This window comes from Ctenocephalides felis, unplaced genomic scaffold, assembly GCF_003426905.1.
Source record: "Ctenocephalides felis isolate EL2017-DRISC unplaced genomic scaffold, ASM342690v1 CF-g0.4_SCAFFOLD_01170, whole genome shotgun sequence".
In the NCBI taxonomy this organism is placed as follows: Eukaryota; Metazoa; Arthropoda; class Insecta; order Siphonaptera; family Pulicidae; genus Ctenocephalides; species Ctenocephalides felis.
In genome coordinates this window covers 67,042,492-67,061,049 of record NW_020537324.1, presented here as the reverse complement: position 1 = coordinate 67,061,049, position 18,558 = coordinate 67,042,492, and the positions used below count along the sequence as shown (strand labels likewise).

At 29.2% G+C, this 18,558-nt stretch overlaps 2 protein-coding genes across 2 annotated transcripts in view; one reads left to right on the top strand and one right to left on the bottom strand.

Annotated features, from left to right (window-relative positions):
* Positions 1 to 7,428: 7,428 nt before the first annotated feature.
* LOC113367564 (transmembrane protease serine 9-like) overlaps positions 7,429 to 18,558 on the top strand; it is a 14,300-nt gene continuing 3,170 nt past the window's right edge. The window contains exons 1-9 of the mRNA XM_026609161.1: positions 7,429 to 7,471; positions 8,040 to 8,193; positions 8,506 to 8,644; positions 9,047 to 9,154; positions 9,360 to 9,527; positions 9,595 to 9,758; positions 11,885 to 11,991; positions 12,107 to 12,288; positions 12,359 to 12,502. Coding sequence (XP_026464946.1) covers positions 7,429 to 7,471; positions 8,040 to 8,193; positions 8,506 to 8,644; positions 9,047 to 9,154; positions 9,360 to 9,527; positions 9,595 to 9,758; positions 11,885 to 11,991; positions 12,107 to 12,288; positions 12,359 to 12,502 — 1,209 coding nt within the window. The remainder of the gene's footprint in view (positions 7,472 to 8,039; positions 8,194 to 8,505; positions 8,645 to 9,046; positions 9,155 to 9,359; positions 9,528 to 9,594; positions 9,759 to 11,884; positions 11,992 to 12,106; positions 12,289 to 12,358; positions 12,503 to 18,558) is intronic.
* Positions 8,125 to 14,717, bottom strand: LOC113368209 (serine/threonine-protein kinase pelle-like). The gene is made up of 7 exons (XM_026609776.1): positions 14,532 to 14,717; positions 14,287 to 14,419; positions 11,576 to 11,726; positions 10,813 to 10,884; positions 10,580 to 10,706; positions 10,282 to 10,441; positions 8,125 to 8,218 (listed from the first exon to the last, which is right to left on the bottom strand). Exons 1-6 carry the CDS (start codon positions 14,647 to 14,649, stop codon positions 10,293 to 10,295), a joined length of 750 nt encoding a protein of 249 aa, XP_026465561.1. The 5' UTR covers positions 14,650 to 14,717; the 3' UTR covers positions 8,125 to 8,218; positions 10,282 to 10,292.

Sequence of the window (18,558 nt, the reverse complement as noted above, 5' to 3'; positions counted from 1 at the left end):
GGGTAGTATTTAGATTTATTTTAATACTTTTATTACTTAACAAAAATTAATTATATATTTCCACTGGTGAATATTCTCAAACAATGTAAGTGAAATGTACAAATGTATCATAAAAAATTATTTACAATTCATGTATTATCAATTACTAAAGAAAGACAGTTTGGTTGGGTTATCAAAAAAACAAACAATATTAAAAATACAAAGTGCAAATGATTTTTTAATTCATTCTACTGTTTTGATACTACTGTAACAGTAGTTTAATTTCATTTCAATATTATAAATGTTTTCAATATTTTATTTTAATAATATTTTTAATTTACTGTGTATTGTAAGCTGGTGGTCAATAATAAAATGTTAGTATATGTATATAAAATAATAAGTCGTAGTGGTAGTAGTGTCCAGTAGCATTTGATAATTTTAATTTTCCAAATAAATGGCTGATGAATAATTGTCTAATCTTATCTACTAAAGTGAAATTATGTCCAAATATATCAAAACAATTTATTTACAATTAATTCAGTGTATCATTGTGTAGGTTCAAATGTTTTAGAAAATTCAATATAAGTGCCTTTGAAGCAAGATGCGTGAACTTCCCGATATGGGTTAAAAATCGACTTAGGAAAATTGTGAATTGTGATAAAATTTTCAACTGTTTATGTAGAAAAGTTTATGCTTGCACTAAAATCTAATCAGTGCAATTTCCAAATGTCATCTTTCAAACACAATTTTAATATATGTAATCATATTAATTATAGTGCACAAACATACATTTGTATGTACTAAATGCGCAACTCACGTGAGCAATTTTTAAGGATTTTTGAACTCCCCCTCCCCGTGGTGATACATAGTAATATTTAAAATTATTCCCTTCTCCCACATATATTACGTCTATTTTTAGTACCTAGAACAATTGTAACACTTTTGAATTTTTTTTTTTTTTTGAAAAAATTCAGATTTTTCTTGAATTGAGGTAATAGACATGATATCTTACTAAACCCAAAGTAATATTTCGTAATTTTTTGTCAAACCCCTCCTCCCCCTTAAATCTCACGTGATTAATGGTCGCCTCCTTATTCCAAACTTTAATGATTTTTTATAATTGAACCACTTTTCATACGACTGCTTTCATAGTTCACTTTTCATAAACACTATCGCTGTGCAAACTTTAAAAACGATAAAAAAAAATTAAAATTACGCAGAAACGGCGCTGACAATCTTTGAAAAAAATTGAACAGCACGATCTCCAATTGGTATCTTCTAAACTGTATTTAACCCTTTCCATTCGCGAAATCCGAGATTTATATGAATCTTGCCGTCGGAGCGGCGGCATCCGAGTGGAAAGGGTTTAAATTATTCAATTTAGTTCACAAACTTGCACTTTTCTGCTAATTCTTAAAAAAGTGCTCGAATGTTCGTCGCGAAAAACTAATCAACGCGAGCCCTTATCGAGCTTTATCGAATGGCTATTACATTTTTAAAACCAGTGCAGCTGTTTTCGAGAAAATGGTGATGTGCACATATACAAACATATACATATACACATATATATTTTTCCAATTTTAGTTCCAAACGATTCAGAATGATTTGTAACGTCGAAAAACATTAAATAAACAAGACAGATTTTCTAGCGAAAATTTGGGAAAAGTTAGTAAGAAGTTTGAATAACCAGAATCTAATTATTTATTTAAGCTATAATTTTTAAGAATGACTTCTAAAAGCTTTATATTTTGATCGACATTTTATTTCCATATACACACAATTGTATATGTAATCCATTATGTAACTTTCAATAATTTGTAACATTTTTTTCCGGCAGGTGAAATCTGCGAGAAAATGATCGGTGGACTAAATGCAGTGCCTGGTGAATTTCCCCACCACGTGTCAATCAGATATGAAGGCAGACACATTTGCGGCGGAGCAATTATTCACAATGACTACATTTTGACGGCGGCCCACTGTTTTGATAAAAAGTATAAATAGAAGCTGATTGATTGCGTTGATTTCTATATAATTAATCTATGGGCGACATTGATAAGCTCAAACGCAGTACAAAATATTGCGAAATAATTATTTATATTGTTATGAAAGTACTGAAATAATTCGTGATAGTACTGAAATCATTTATGTGCTGCATATAAAAAAGTCGAGTTTTAACTAGGTGTAAGTGGCATTTTGCTTTAAGCAAACTGCATAAATATTACGATCTGTGTAAGTGTAATCGACTTAATAAGAATTAAAGTTCGTGAATTTTTTTTTAACAATTAATGAGAAAGAAATAAACACGCCAATCTTTACCAACTGATCAACGAGATACACTTAGAACACTTGACAAAAAAAATTGCACTTATCTCTTTAATTATAAAAAAAACGAATATGAAGGAACTTATAAAATCGGTGCAATAAGTTAAGAAATGAAGTTGAAAAAGATCCAATTTTAGCTCACATAAGCACACACTTTTTCCAATTTAGGTGCCACACGATTAAGAATGACTCAGAACGTCGAGAACGCAAAAATAACCAAATTAAAATTTCAGACGAAAATGATTTAAACAAAAATAGATCATTAAAATAATAGACAATAAATAACTAGTGGTGTGTATGGCATCGTGCCTTAAGGCAGCCTGCTGGAACTTCCCGTACCGTAACGAAATGTTCGAGTAATATTAAATGTTTTCAAATAGATTATTATAAATATTGTAACACTGTCTAATATTTATAAGAATTATATAAACTGAAATGCAAAGTTGAAAATATTTGTTTGAAGTATATTAGAACTTATGTCAGATTACAATTGAAATCTGAATTATTTTCGATATACAAAAAAAATATTCTATGGGAAAAAATTTTTTTTGAAAAAAAAAATGGCACAACTTTATTTTTCCAAAAGAAATTATTTTGTTAAAACAAGCAGAAAGTTCTTTGAATCATTCAAATCGGACGCTTCGTTCTATCAAAAATTGCCATTTTTGGCACATTTAGCTCTGTATCTCCGAAACCGCTGAACCTGCTTTTGCCAAAAACTAATCACCACTTCTCCACGTCATTACGAATTGAATGTTTTTTGGATCATTCAAATCGGATGCTCCAATGTCTCAAAAACTCGATTTCTATTTTCTGCACTCTTTGCTCTTTAACTCCGTAGCTTCTGAACCTGCCTTTGCCAAAAACTAATCAGCACTATCAATAGGAATCGAATGTTTTTCGAACCATTCAAATCGGTGGACGAAAATTTGTATGCATACATACATACACACACACAACCATTTTTTCTGAGGTATGCCAAAATGTTCAGAAACCTTCAAAACGTGAAGAAATGTAAAAATTTTCAATTTCGATTTTTGGACTATTACAATACTGGAAGTTAATGAAAAAATAATTGTGACTTATTGTAGAAAATTTTATAATATTCAGTTGACTATGAAAAGGTAAAATATCAATTCGGTATCTAAATTTGCCCCTAGCTTTATAATCAAACAAAATATAATAAAAATTTAGAAATTTTAGAATAAATGATTTAAACAATCATAAATGAATTAACTTAAAAAGGTATATAAAAATTAAAGACTAGAGTTTATATATTTTGTAAGATTTTGAGAAATTTTATTTGAGGTTAAAATTAAAAGTTGTTATTACCTACCCAAAAGACCAATATTTTTTATACATTTGCAGTAATCCTAAAAAATTGACTGTTGTAACTGGCACAATAAATCTAACCAGAGGTGGTGAGGAACACCAAATAGAAAAAATTATCAAGCACAATTTTTCAGAAAAAACAAAGGAAAATGACATTGCTGTTGTGAAGGTGAGTAATGCATATTTATAAGAAGGTAGCCATTAAATGAGAACGTATCAAATAATATATTATAAAATATGCAATTAAAATATGTATTTAAATAAACCAAATCTATTACATTTTAGCTACAAAACTCAATAAAGTTCAACCAATTTCAAAAACCAATCGCCTTACCAAGGAAACGACCAAAGGGAAATACCCTAAGCATAGTAACAGGATGGGGAAAGCATGTGGTATATATTTTCTATATTAATTTTTTTATTAAATTCCTATGATTACATAAACACTTCTTAATGTAAATATCTGTGTATTTTCAACTTCAAGTATCCTGGAAAAGCACATCCAAACAATTTGCAAAAAATGGAAGTCTACACAATGACTGATGAAGAATGCCGAAATGTGTTTTGGCACCCAGGATACATTATGCCAGGAATGATCTGTGCCATCAAATCAAAATCAGGTGTATGCAAAGTAAGTGAATTTTGAATCAGTTAAGCCTCAAATAAAGTATATTAGAGTAACACAGAGCTTCTAGGAATCATTCAAATCGGTTGAGCAGGTATGCTCGCTCAACTTATACTTTGGTTTACACACATTTTTTCTGTAGTATGCCAAACTGCTCAGAAATCAAGTTGGGGATATGCAAAAATTTTTAATTTCGATTTTTGAAGAGTTACAATAATTTTTCCTAGGAAAGATATTTTTTTAAATAATTAAAGAACGTCGGCGGTGGCAGCCACTGCTTTTAGTATATATGTATTTTCATATTGATCAAACACTAATTTTTGAAGTAAAACTTCTTTAGGCGCCACTAGGGTGTAAATCCGTACAAATGCAACGGAAGTGCGTTACGGCAGAAATGATAAGAGTACAGTGCCAATGATTTGTCCCTCGCTCTCGATGAGATAATTTACGGGTCCATTGTGACTAGTCGCCGCGTATGTGAATAGAGATCTGTCGTTGTATGCGTACCGATATCAACAAGGAAATCGGAATAGATAAATAAACATTTTAAAGCTATATCATAGTACAAATCTTGATTTAATGAAAAATTCCTGAATCAGAAGAATATTTTATCCTTTCCCTTAATATTTTACCCTGTTGCTTAAAAATTATTTATATATTATTCGTAGTTTCTATAAATCTTTGAAGTTAATAAAATGGAAAATAATTTTTGGGCAAAACAGATATTACAGGTGTTCAAAGAATGAGATTATATAGCGAAAAAGTAAAAAAATACAAGCAGTCAATGAATGTATGTTAATTTTAAATACATGAAGTTCTTTAAACACAATTACATGATGAGTGAAGTTGCGAAAACAATATTTGTTTAGGCGTTGTTTAATATAATCCACTGTGTGAACACATATTATAGAATTTATAAATCAGCAATTACTTCATTTCTCTAATGAAGGTTCATTTCTAAATGATAATTACAATGGCAAACCGATCATGTCATATTTGAAGTATGGCATTAATTACATTATTGTTTTTAAATATTATACATATTTTTAATGCTATTACAAATATATAATTCATAATTTATCATTATATAAATGTTTATAATGGTTGACACAAATAAATGTGTGCATCACGAGTGTTAGCATATCACTAATAAACATTATTCAAAATTGTTATATGATGTATTTATGTTTACATAAATGCCATCTTGTATAGTAGCAAATAAGTTTTACCTCAATCGCGTGTGAACCATACGCACACTCTTTTTTTCTTGTTTTTATTTATAAAAATAATATTTATGATTTTTTAAATAAGGGAGATTCTGGAGGACCACTTTTCATACAAAAAAGCAATGGATTTAAATACGAAATCATCGGCATTGTCTCTTGGATGTCAAAAACATGTGCAAGTGGAAAACCCGATGTATACACGTCTGTCTTCTACTATCTCGAATGGATCAAAAATGCGACTAATGAAGCAATTTATTAGGCTTTATTCTAGTTATATTAACTAAATATTTTATAAGAATTGAAAACAATTACTATATTCATTCAAAAATCTAAATATATTATTATAATTTCATATGTTATTTTATTCATATTAGTATGGACTTGTTGTTAACTTACAGAAAACTACTATAAAATTTTGGAAAGAAAATCGATACTTGATCTAATTGTAAGTCAAGATTGGTATTTGAAAAAAATTAAATTTAAATCTCAATTTCATTTATCCCAAGAATTCATTTTAGTTTTACATTATAATTATCAAAAAGTCGTTATAATTCATCTAACAAATGAAAAATCAACTTTGTCATTATGTATAAAACAGTTGTAAGTTGCAAATAAATATAATAAGAAATGTAAAAAATTTAATATAAATAAATCCGTTCAAATATATTATAAATAAATTTAATATGAGAACACTTCCACTTATTGCACAAGTTTGTATCAAACTAATTATTTTTCATTTTAGTTAAAATGCAACGTATTGTTTATTTTTCACTTATATAATATATTGATAAAATAGCTTTGATTTCGATAGATACTGGAATCACGTAATTCTGCGATTTAAAATGACCTCATATCGATACCGATTACATGTTGTAATATCAAAGGTAGTTTTGTTATGAAAAATAAATGACGTAGATCTTGAAACTTGTCATTTACAGTCATTCTACAAATTATTTTAGTAATAGGCACATTTTTATTTTTTAACAGAACTACAGAGTCAACCACGGAAAATAATTTTAGATTATATTAGACATCTCTAACCACAAGTGTAAATTTGTATACAGGTATATGACTGATGTACTTATATACAAAGTCAAAAAAAGTGGAAACTTAATATCACACTGCTTGATATCTAGCTGGCCTAGTTACTCGGCAGTATCATTTCCAATCAATACCTTTCGAACAGTTTTTTATTTTTTAAAATCGATTCGGTAGTATGAGCTTAAATGTGGACAAAAAGTTTAACACTTTTTTCCATATGGCAAATAAACAGCTTAGCAGATCGCCGCACAAAACTGACAAACGATAGTCTTCATCGAGATACATAAAATGGCTTTTAAATTTCTGAAATCGGCTCAGGCGTTTTTGACAAAACGTCGATGAAAGGTCTAATTTTGACAAATGCCAGAAAAACGATACCAATTTTTGCAAACTTTGACGAATTTTTAAAATCTCTTCACATACACATACACACACACATACTTTTTCCAAATTTGGTCTCATTCGATTCAGAATGGCTTGAAACGTCGAAGTTATTATAATAACTTCCCGAAGGAGAAGTTTATGTTTTCATCAAAAAATCCGATTCGCTAATTTTATGTTTTCTCGATTCGCTAATTTTATGTTTGAAGTTTACTATTATAATTAGTAAACTTCAAATAACCAAAATTAGTATTATTTTTCATTTCAAATTCTGTTAATATTACCAACCAGAAATTATCGTACAACCAGTAAGCCTTCTTATTTTGCATAATTTATTTCACAATGCATCACAGTTTAACAATGCAAGATTATCCAAAATCATTGGATTACATATATCAAGTAAATCAAAATCAACAAATATCATAAACAAACCAATTCATTATGAAGCAAAAAATACGATAAGATTAAAACGCGATTTATATAAAAACCCAGAGGTTTTGGTTACGTTGTCATTAGTGAAAAATGTTGCTATTAGTTCTCATTGCAGTTATTGGAAGCGCCCTGGGTAAGTTGATAATATTATATAATTGTAATAAAAATAAATGTTTTATGTAAATTTGGACATCAATCAGAACTATGTGTTCAACGAGCTATTGCGATGTGATTCCTTAAACCATAGGCTTCCAAACCTGTTTGTATCGTGGACCCGTTTAACTTTGCCATGGACCCCTTATTTAGTCGATATCGATTTTTTTTTATAAATTTTTATTTGTACCAATGTTTAGTATTAAACATTAAAAGTAAAGATACTAATTCAGTTGAGACAATAATTAATTGACTTCATAATAATAATAATATAGATATTAACAAGGTATACTGTGATCCACTATTGTGGATCTCAATAGTTCCTTTAACTTAGGATTTTACCATTATCTTTCTTAAATTTATACTTTCAATGAGAAAAATGAATAGCAATTTTCCGCCGTCCCGGATTAGCCCAACTTCAAAGTTACCGTTCCGAATTTGAAATTAAAAATATGGTAACCTGATACCAACTGTTACCAAAGTTTTCATAATGTTACAAATTCAACAAAAAATAAACTTATATTATAACTTACCTTTGTTACATGCAGGCGGCGTGGACGAGAGAATTATTGGAGGAGTTCCTGCTGCAGTCGGAGAATTTCCTCACCAGATTTCCCTTCGGTACAGACAGTACCACACATGTGGAGGCTCTATTTTGAATCCTTCTTACATATTAACGGCTGCCCATTGCGTTGAGGGCAGGTAATAATGAATTTTGTAGAAGAATCTGAAACAAAATAATATTTTTATGAAAAAACAATAGATGGTTCAAATTAACAAGCAATCTTTAGGGTGGGTCACTATGAGTGGAAGCGCTATTTAAAGTAGAAACTTTTTAAGGAAACATGTGTCTTCATCATTTCAGCATTCCTCCTTGAACCGAAGTAAATTGAAACCGAAATGAAAATAAATCATGTTTTTTCATATTTTTGCTTTCACAATGCTTTCACTTTAAATGACCTACCATATATAAACATAGAAAATTTCTACAATATTTAAATTAATATTTTTCAGGGCATATCCTCCTGATTTCACAGTCGTCACTGGTTCCATTCAATTATTAGCTGGAGGGCAATCACATGCAGTACAATCGATCGTATTCCATGAAAAATTTGCCCAAAGCCACTTGAACAATGATGTTGCAATTATCAAGGTAAAGATTAAAAATAAAATTTGTTAGGAAACAAATTATATGTCCATATCAGAGCTATAAATTTCTGCAATATTATAGGGATTGTTTTCGCGTTTAACATCAATTAGTGTTTATTAGCCATTATTTATTTATTTATTTATTTATTTATTTATTTATTCATTCAACGCCCAAGACAATAATTATTAGAGAAATTGTGTTAATTAGAAAAAAATCGCGTTCTTATACATGTTCAATTATAGTAAAATGAATTTAAGCGAATGTTGTTGCCTAAGTCACCAACAAAAATGTAAGAAATGGAACAGATGTTCTCGATGTCAGTAATAATTTCATGTTTTCCATTTTTTGCACTAGTTTTAATGATTGCTGCTGATAAGAATCAACCAAAATTATGCTCTTTTGCAGCTTCAAAGACCAATGACATTCAACCAATATCAAAAACCAATTCGTCTACCAAACTCCGATACTCCTTCTGGTGTATTGCTGACAGTTTCAGGATGGGGTCTTACTGCTGTAAGTATGAAAACAGGGTTGTTAAAATACAAATATGTATGCATTATTTTTCCCTAAAATAAAAAATAACACATACATAATGAAAAATGATTCAATTAGGCCACGATATTTATTTAGAAAATAACAGGGCAGTATCAAAATCTCTCATTCTCACAGAATTGTGGAGACTTGACTAGCAAATAAGTACTATTTTTTAATGTTTTAGTATCCAAGTAATACATCGCCAAACTATCTCCAAAAAATGCTGGTCAACTCTTGGAGTAATGCCGAATGCCAAAGATGGCACGACTACGGACCAGGAGGTAGAGCAATAGATACCATTTATCCAGGAATGTTGTGCGCATTTAACAGATTACATATTGGAATTTGTAAGGTAAGTACAGTAAAGCTGAATATTTTTATAATGGCATCAAAATTTTATTATGTTTCTTATGATAAAGGGTGACTCGGGTGGTCCATTGGTGGTATACGACAATGAAGGACCTGTGCAAGTTGGTGTTGTTTCTTGGGTTTGGAGGTATTGTGCTCAAGGTGTACCTGATGTATATGCCAGAGTACATTACTACTTAGATTGGATTCATGAACATACTAATAACGAATTACTTTAATATACTAGATCAAATTTTTGTTTTAATTATTTAAATCTTGTGATAATAAAAATTATATAAAATTTTGATACAAATTGAATAAACTCTAAAAACATTTTAACGCTTTTTTTTTTTTAATTAGCTGTTCTAACCCTAAGGCGGCCTCCAATAATCATGTGATCGATTTTTTAAGGATTTTTGGACTCCACCAAACATCACAAATATTTTTAGTTAAGAGAAAATATTGTTTTATTTCGAGAAAAATTTGCAAGGTTTTTTTATTATTATTATCACTTATCATTCGCATTTTCATGTTAATACTTAACCGGATTATGATTAACACCGACTTATAACACTTAAGAACAGAATAATAACTTCTGTTAGAGCATTTATATTTTATTCAATTTCAACATTATTGTTCATAATCGTAATATAAAATATACATTCATATAAAATATATTAATTTAATAACACCAAATTACTTAATGTATCTAAAATAAAGTATTCATTTAAAATAAAATATTTAAAAATAAGTATTACCACTATTATCACTATTCCAGCAATTCCAACACTTTCACCATTTCGGGTCGTTGATTTGGAATTCTATTCACACATATTAGTCCCAATTTAATAAGTTCAGCAAAAATATTTTTTGCTTCATGTGAAGATGAATCTTCAGATCTAAGATCTTGGAGAGCATCTATAAAGCCAAATAAATAATAATATACAATTATATAATTGATTTGTACCATACAAATAAATATATATATATATATATATATATATTTATTTATATTTATAGAAACATTGTTATTGAATTAATTTGAATAAAAATTACCTAGCTGCCCTTCTTCACAATATGCTGTTACGTGATCTTTAAGAAATTTGTATTTTCGTTTGTCGTCATATACTGATAAACCAGTTGCGATTTCAAATAATACAACGCCAAAACTATATGTATCTACCTAAAATATATAAATGAACTTATACTAAAAATTGTAACTATAAACAATATACTCTTTTAAGAGTTATATACAAAAATCTCAAAATTACATTATATTTTATATATACCTTTGTCGATAATTTTCTTCCGCGCAAAAATTCGTCTGGAAGATATGGTCTGGTACCTTGGATTCTTGTAACCTGGTATTAAATTATATTCTGATAAAATATAATCAAAACTTGGTACCTATTGTTATAATACATATGGTGAAATAACGAATAAAAAAATCTAATATATGTTTGAAATGAATATATAGAAAAGTCAAATTAAAATAAGACAATTTTGGAAAAAACTATTTGTTAAAACGAATAAAGTTGATAAACAAAACTATATTAATATAATATGTGATATAGGATGTTTTTGATTGATATAAAAATACCGATTTTTAACTTCTTTGATTTGCTTCAAGGCACGATGCCATAAACTACTAGTTTAACTTTTTTTCATTTCTGCCTACAAAGAACTTTTGAACTCAAACTCTAAGAAAAATCCAAGGCCTACTTTTTACAAAAATCTGATATATACACTATTATGAAAAAAAAATTAAAATATTATTGTAATTACTAAATTAACATAAAATATATAGGATTGATTTTTAACTGTTTGACCAATGTACATTTAAACGTATTTTAAACTTCTTTGACAATGGTTTGCATTAATTCATTATCTACTAATGTTAAGAGAAATATGTTAATCGACGTTTTATTGCAGAAGTTTGAATAAAGTAAAGTGTTTAGTTTTATATTACATTTTCTCAAAATTTAACTTGAATAGTTTTTTAAAAATTATGGTAAATAATAAGAAAAGTATATAAACTTGGAATTTATTTACCTTCATGTAATCTGTATGCGGTCCTTCCCTTGCCAGACCAAAATCTCCAATCCTCGGTTCATTGCATTGATCAAGTAGAATGTTTGCTGATTTAATATCTCCATGAATTAAAGGTTTCTCTCGATTGTAAGTATGCAAAAATTGCAATCCTCTAAAATAATATATAGATGAATAAAATATATTTTGATCATCTAGTAATCAAAAACAAAATGTATTCAACATAAATTAAATAATCAAAATTTAAAGAAAATGTATTAAGTAACTAATTCAAAATTTCAGTTTATAATATTTTGCTCTCCTTTGCAATAGAATGGCTACCCCAAATACCACCACCACATTAAGTTCTCTAGATTACGATTTTCACTTAAACACATGCAAGCTCAGGCTCGTAATAAGCAATTTGAAACATGTACAAGGTAAGTAAAAACTTTATTCCTTAAATCCTTAGTTGCCAGAATCAGGTGAACTAGTACCAAAAAGTCTTTGTAACTTTTCATTAGACAAAGTACTCATCAGATTGTATTTATATAGATCGTGTCAATGTTCACAATTGGGTCAAGAAATTGACAACAGCTAGGAACAACAAAGAAGAAAAAATGCTTCGAAATGATTTCATGGCATTTTTGGTCAAAGCTGTCCAAGACCAAAACTTGATTCCACCATTCAATGAACCACCTCCACCTGGTCCATTGACCGCAATGATAAACCTAATGGTATATCTTAGTTACTTTTATTATTAATATTAAAACATTTTATTTTAATAGTAGAATTGTATTTCCAAAGCCGGATGAGTTGCCACCTGGAACAATCGACACTACCTTTATGCCTGAACAACCTCTAGCACAAGCATCTCAAAGTTCGGCTCTATTCAATCTATCTCCTGACAATGGAGATTTTCTGATCTCCCAGCCATTACCAAGATGTGGGGTATTTTGTTATATGGCAGTTGTCAGTCAGCAACCACCAGAAGAAGAAGATTAGGCCTCGAATTAATTTTGAATAGACCCAATAAATGTAATACGTTATATTGACAAGTAATCAAAAAACATCTAGATCATTATATAAACATTACGCGAACATATGTCCAAATGTCACAAACAACCTTCAGATCCGTAAAAATTTTGTAGCGTTCAATAAATTACATGATCTTTAAAAGATATTTTTTCATTATTTGAATATTTATAAGTGGTACCCAAATGATTGTTACAAACGACGAAATTTTTCATATTTCCATTTTGCCATCAACATTTTTCGAGAGAATTCTTACTCGCTTAAAGCTCGTATCCCAAATTTTGCTCGTATGCCGAAACAATGAATCACTCCTTTGTCGCTAGTATTTCGAAACGCTTGTAAGTCAAGGTAGCATGGTATATTTATATAAAGTTATGTTGAAGCTTATGAGATAATAAACTAGTGGTGTATGGCATCCTTAAGGTAAATTGCTAGAACTTCCGCAAAGAAATGTTCGAGGAATATTAAGGTTCGAGGTTTTCAAATGGATTATTATAAATATTGAAATTTATATATGTTTACAGAAAAGTAAATAAGCAAAACTTAATCGATCTAATTTAAAATGAAAGGACATTGTCTACTATTTATAATAGTTATATGAAATGAATGGCAGAGTTAAGACTATTTATTTGAAGAATATAAGCAAGTTTTAGAACTTTGGCAAGAATTAAAATTACAATACGAATTAATTTCGATATAACAAAATTAGTGTATGGCATCGTGACTTAAGACATTTGCCGGAACTTCCCGTACAGTGACGAAATGTTCGAGGAATATTAAATGTTTTTAAATAAATTAGATGAATTAAATACTGTAACGAATTATATAAACTGAATTACAAAGTTAAAATCATTTATTTAAAGTATATAAGTCAGCTTTAAAACTTTAGCCAGAATTAAAATTGAAATCTGAATTATTTTCGATATACAAAAAAAAATCCAAAAGCAAATGGTTTCGTCAACACAAGCAGAAAGTTTTTTCAATCATTCGAATTAGATGCTTAGTTCTCGCAAAAACTGCAATTTTTTTGCATGTTTGGCTCGGTATCTCCAAAACGGCTGGATCTGTCTTTGCCAAAAACTAGTCACCACTTCTCCCCGTCATTACGAATTGAATGTTGTTTGGATCATTCAAATCAGATGCTCCGTTCTCAAAAACTCAATTTCTATTTTCTGCACTCTTTGCTCCGTATATCGGAAACGGCTAGACCCGCCTTTGCCAAAAACTAATCAAACATCCTATCAATAGGAATCGACTGTTTTTGAACAATTTAAATCGGCTGATCTGTGCGCCCGAAAACGTGGACGAAAAATTGTATCCATGCATACATATACATACACACATACATACATACACACACAAAAGAACGAGAAAGAGCAAATGGGACTTCGCACAATCAAAAGCTAAGTATAAAATCGAGATAAGAATTTTAACATTCTAGATCCTCCCCCCACGAAGTAATGCCTAACGCCGGTTTACGTTGGGACCAAAGGCAAGGGCAAAACGGAGGTTTTTACACACACACACACCCATCCATTTTTTCTGAGGTATGCCAAAATGTTCAGAAACCTTCAAAACGTGAAGGATCGCAAAAATTTCCAATTTCGATTTTTGGACGATTACAATAACTTACCCTACGGGAAGTTAATATAACTCATATCTGTAAAAATAGCCAAAAATTGTTTATTCAATTCACTCACCTCGCTGTACCACGAGCAATATTTTTTCTTTGTTGCCAAAGTAAAGAAGGTTGCAAATTATGGCGCGCTCTTTGAAAATTGCGTTCTAATGAACCTCCAGACATATATTGATACACGAGGCAGGGTTCTCGTCCTGTATTAAAAATTAAAACGTTATGTTAGGAATGTTAATATTAAAACAATTATAACAAATATTGAATCTTCACCATAAACAGTAAAAATAAAACATTTTTAATTATACACACCTTCATCCATGCTGTATCCATAAAGTGACAAAATGTTATCATGTCGACAACCATTTAAATATCTTAATTCTCTCATTGATTGCTCCATTTGAGTATTATAACTTTCAGCAGACGTCATACCTCTTGGTGGCTCCAGACGTTTTATAGCAACAGCAGTATTTTTCCATAAACCTTATAAAAGATATTCGAAATTAATATTTTTTAAATCTTCTAAATATGCTAAAATTTTACCTTTAAAAACTTTTCCAAATCCGCCTCTGCCAAGTACATTAGATTCATTCCAGTTATCGGTAGCAGCTTGAAGCTCATCATAGGATATTCTAGGAATTGCACTAGCAGACTCGTTAATACTCGAAATATCGGATACTCCGGAAACTAAAAATTTGCCTAGATAATGGACATAAAAATAAATTGTATTCTCTATACTATAATTTATTTTTAGGTTTACATTGTGTGTATGTGGGTGGTATGAATGTTGTGTAAGTCTCTTTGGTAAAATGATCTTATAACATGAAATGTTTTTATCTTGTTGAAATTGACATAGAAAATAAGTTTTATTTTTCTGGATTGATAAGTGCTTATAATTAGGTTTAATAATACTGTATTTTTTGTAGAATTGTTTAGTAATGATGTTTTTATGTAAATAATGATGAGGTTTACTCCTCTGTAAATAAAATCTTCATTATTTGATATATGAATCATATATGATATAGTTTTAATGTGTTAGTAATTTAATTGATAAATATATATTTGACTGCTTTTATGTTTAAAAGGCATTATAGTTTAAGTCAGAATGAGAAATATTATAAATGTATCTAAATTTCTTTACACAAATAAATAATTATGATGATAATTATATTGAGTTTGATTATAGCTATTTCTGTTTTAGACCATATGTATCACAATACAAAAACTCACTAGAATCACAAAAATAAACTTTTCCTTTGAAAAGTTAATTATCGAGAAGTTATTACAAGATTTTACCTGTGGTTGTGGAGACAAACGCCTTTGGAACGGCATTTGATGAGACCTGTTCGTAGGTGGGTGTCAAAACATTTTCATTATTTTCATCACTAGTTTGTGCATTATTATTATTATTAATACTTTCTACTTGTACAACTATATTAGGTTGCTTAGGCTTAAGCACATTGAGTATTTTTGAAGATTTGGTGATGACTGCAACATTATCAGAATCACTAACTTCTAAAAAATAAATTATAATATTATTATAATAATTATAATGCTATATTGTAATAAATACTAGTTGAGTTTCTTACCTGAATTGCGTGCATTACCATTAATCTGTCTAGGTCCAAGCTGAGCAAAATTTGTGCATAAATGTTCTTCGTAACTCTTTATCAGCTGATGATATCTTGGATCAACAGATTGTTTAATTTCTTCCATCGCTTTAAAGTGATTCATTCTGAATAAAAAATGATTGAAAAGTTAAACACATAAGTTTAATACAAATTAGTCAATAATATGTACAAAAATGCAAACCTTGACAATAAAATATAATAATTCAAGAATTGAATTGTGGATTGTGACGACCCCCATAAAGTCAATAATTCATCGGAAGGAGAGATCCTCCGCATCTCGTCTTGCGTTCAATGTCCTACCAGAAAATTAAACATTGTTTAATTTATATAAAAACACAAACTAAATGTAAGTGGAATTTTGTATTAAGGCAAATTGCAATTCTTAACAAGACCTCCGCATATGCAACATGTGCAAATAAAATCAATTGAAAGACTATTCTGGGAAAATATTTTTATATAATTCTATGCATTTTCAAATACGTAGGAGTTATTATAATTATAGAATGTGAGTAACTAACTTAGTTTGAAATTCAGGAGTTTTGTGGTTTTACCAGTTGTGTGAAAATTCAAGTATGTAATTCATCATATATGCGTAATTGCTACTGCCATATTGAATTAACTAATAAAGAATATCCCAGAAATTAATTAACAGTAACATATAAATTTAAGTTTTGGCAAAAATAAAAATATACAAGAAAAATATATTATCGAATAATAATTTAAAAATTTTCTTGCCGAGAGGTAAGTTGTCAAAAGGGTAAGTTTCGAAAGCGAATCTTGCGAATTTAATAAAACTTGGCACACGTTGTTATTATACTTTACTAAGATCGTGAAAAAATTTTAAATTGGTTCATACTGTAGTTTCTGAGATATGCGAGATTACACTCTGACCTAAAACTAGCCTAGTTTCAGGTTGGGAGCACTTTTCGCCTAGGTGCACCATAGTATTTTCTCAAAAAACGGATCGTGCGAATTCAATGAAACTTGGCACATATTGTTATTATACTTTATCAAGATTGTGACCAAATTTTTAAATTGGTTCACACGGTAGTTTTCAAGATATGCGATATTGCACTTTGACCTGAAACTAGCCTAATTCAGGTTGAGAGCACGTTCGGCCTAGGTGCATTATGGTGTTTTCTCAAAAGCGAATTTTGAGAATTTTGCGAATTTTGCGAATTAATGAAACTTGGCGCACATTGTGATTATACTTTGCCAAGATTGTCACAGAAATTTTATTTTTTTTATGAAAATGCCATTTTTATATATCTTTGCGTTTCAAAAATTTCTGAGCATTTTGGCATACCATAGAATAAATGAATGTATGTTTGTCAATTTTTGTCGACGATTTCAAGAATACGGATCAACCGATTTGAATGATTCAAATAACATTCGATTCCTATTGATAAGGAGAGTGCTTATTAGTTCTGGCAAAGGCAGGTCCAGCCGTTCAGAAGATAGAAGAATAGAAGAAGGGGCAAAAAGTGCCAAAAATGGTAATTTAGTGTTGAAGAGAACGTAGCGACCGATTTGAATTTCAAAAAACATTTTGTATGACAAAATGAAGAATCTAAGAGTTGGGAGATCCGATAAATAAAGTAGTAAAAAAACACCATTTAACAATAAAAAAATATCATTAGACAAATGTACATCGAATTGTCGGACATCAATAATAAGTTAAAATTTTGTTTACATATCTATGGGTTCGGTACTACTGTTTATCGTTAGACTGAGACGCGGCGCTTACGCGCTTCGATATTTCGTCCATGAAACAGCTACGCACCACGATTGCTTTAAAAATAATTAATTTTTTTTAAGTTTCAAAATATAAAAAATATTTCAAACTTTCAAAGTCATTTTTTTCAAAAATTTCAAAATCAATTTTTTTGTTTTTAAATAATATTTACAGCTTATTTAAAATGTTAATTTTTTGTACGGGAAGATCCAGCAATTTGCCTCAAGACACAATGCCCATGCACTACCAGTTAAATAAACTATTTGATTATATTAAAACTTTTATGTTTCTAACAATAAGATAAAAAACTATACCAGATAAACCAAAATTAACTTTATTAGTTAAATAGGACTCTTGTACTTAATTTTTATATAAATCAGATATTTTAAAATAAAAGTAATATTAAAATAGATAAATATATGATAGTATATATAGTATTATTAAATATATATAAACTATATAGACAATATGCATAAATGTATAAATTTACCCAAAATTCTTATACAGGCACCCTGTCTGACTGAGATATGGAAAAAATATATAATGCTAAATAAATAAATTTAAAAAAAAGGTATAATAAAAATTCATGAATGTTTAATTACAATGCAAAATATTTACTAAATTTGCTGAATGCATAATAAATACACCAGAAATTATATAATTTCTAATGAAATCGCAATGACTAAACAAGTGGGCAAAACCCAAGAAACGCAACAAAATAGTGATAAATGAAAATTTCATATTGGAATTAAAATAGGGAAAGTTTTTACAAAAATCTATGATATAAAAATAATACATTTTAATTTAATATGTTGATTATTAAATGGGATGTAATCGAAATTGGAAGAAAAAGAATGCCACCATATATGAACAAATGACTGAAGACATCTGAATGCGAAAGTAAACACTTCCAAAGGATATTTTTTAGCATCTTTGCTAAAAATGTTTAGAATAATTGTATGTATTTTGTACA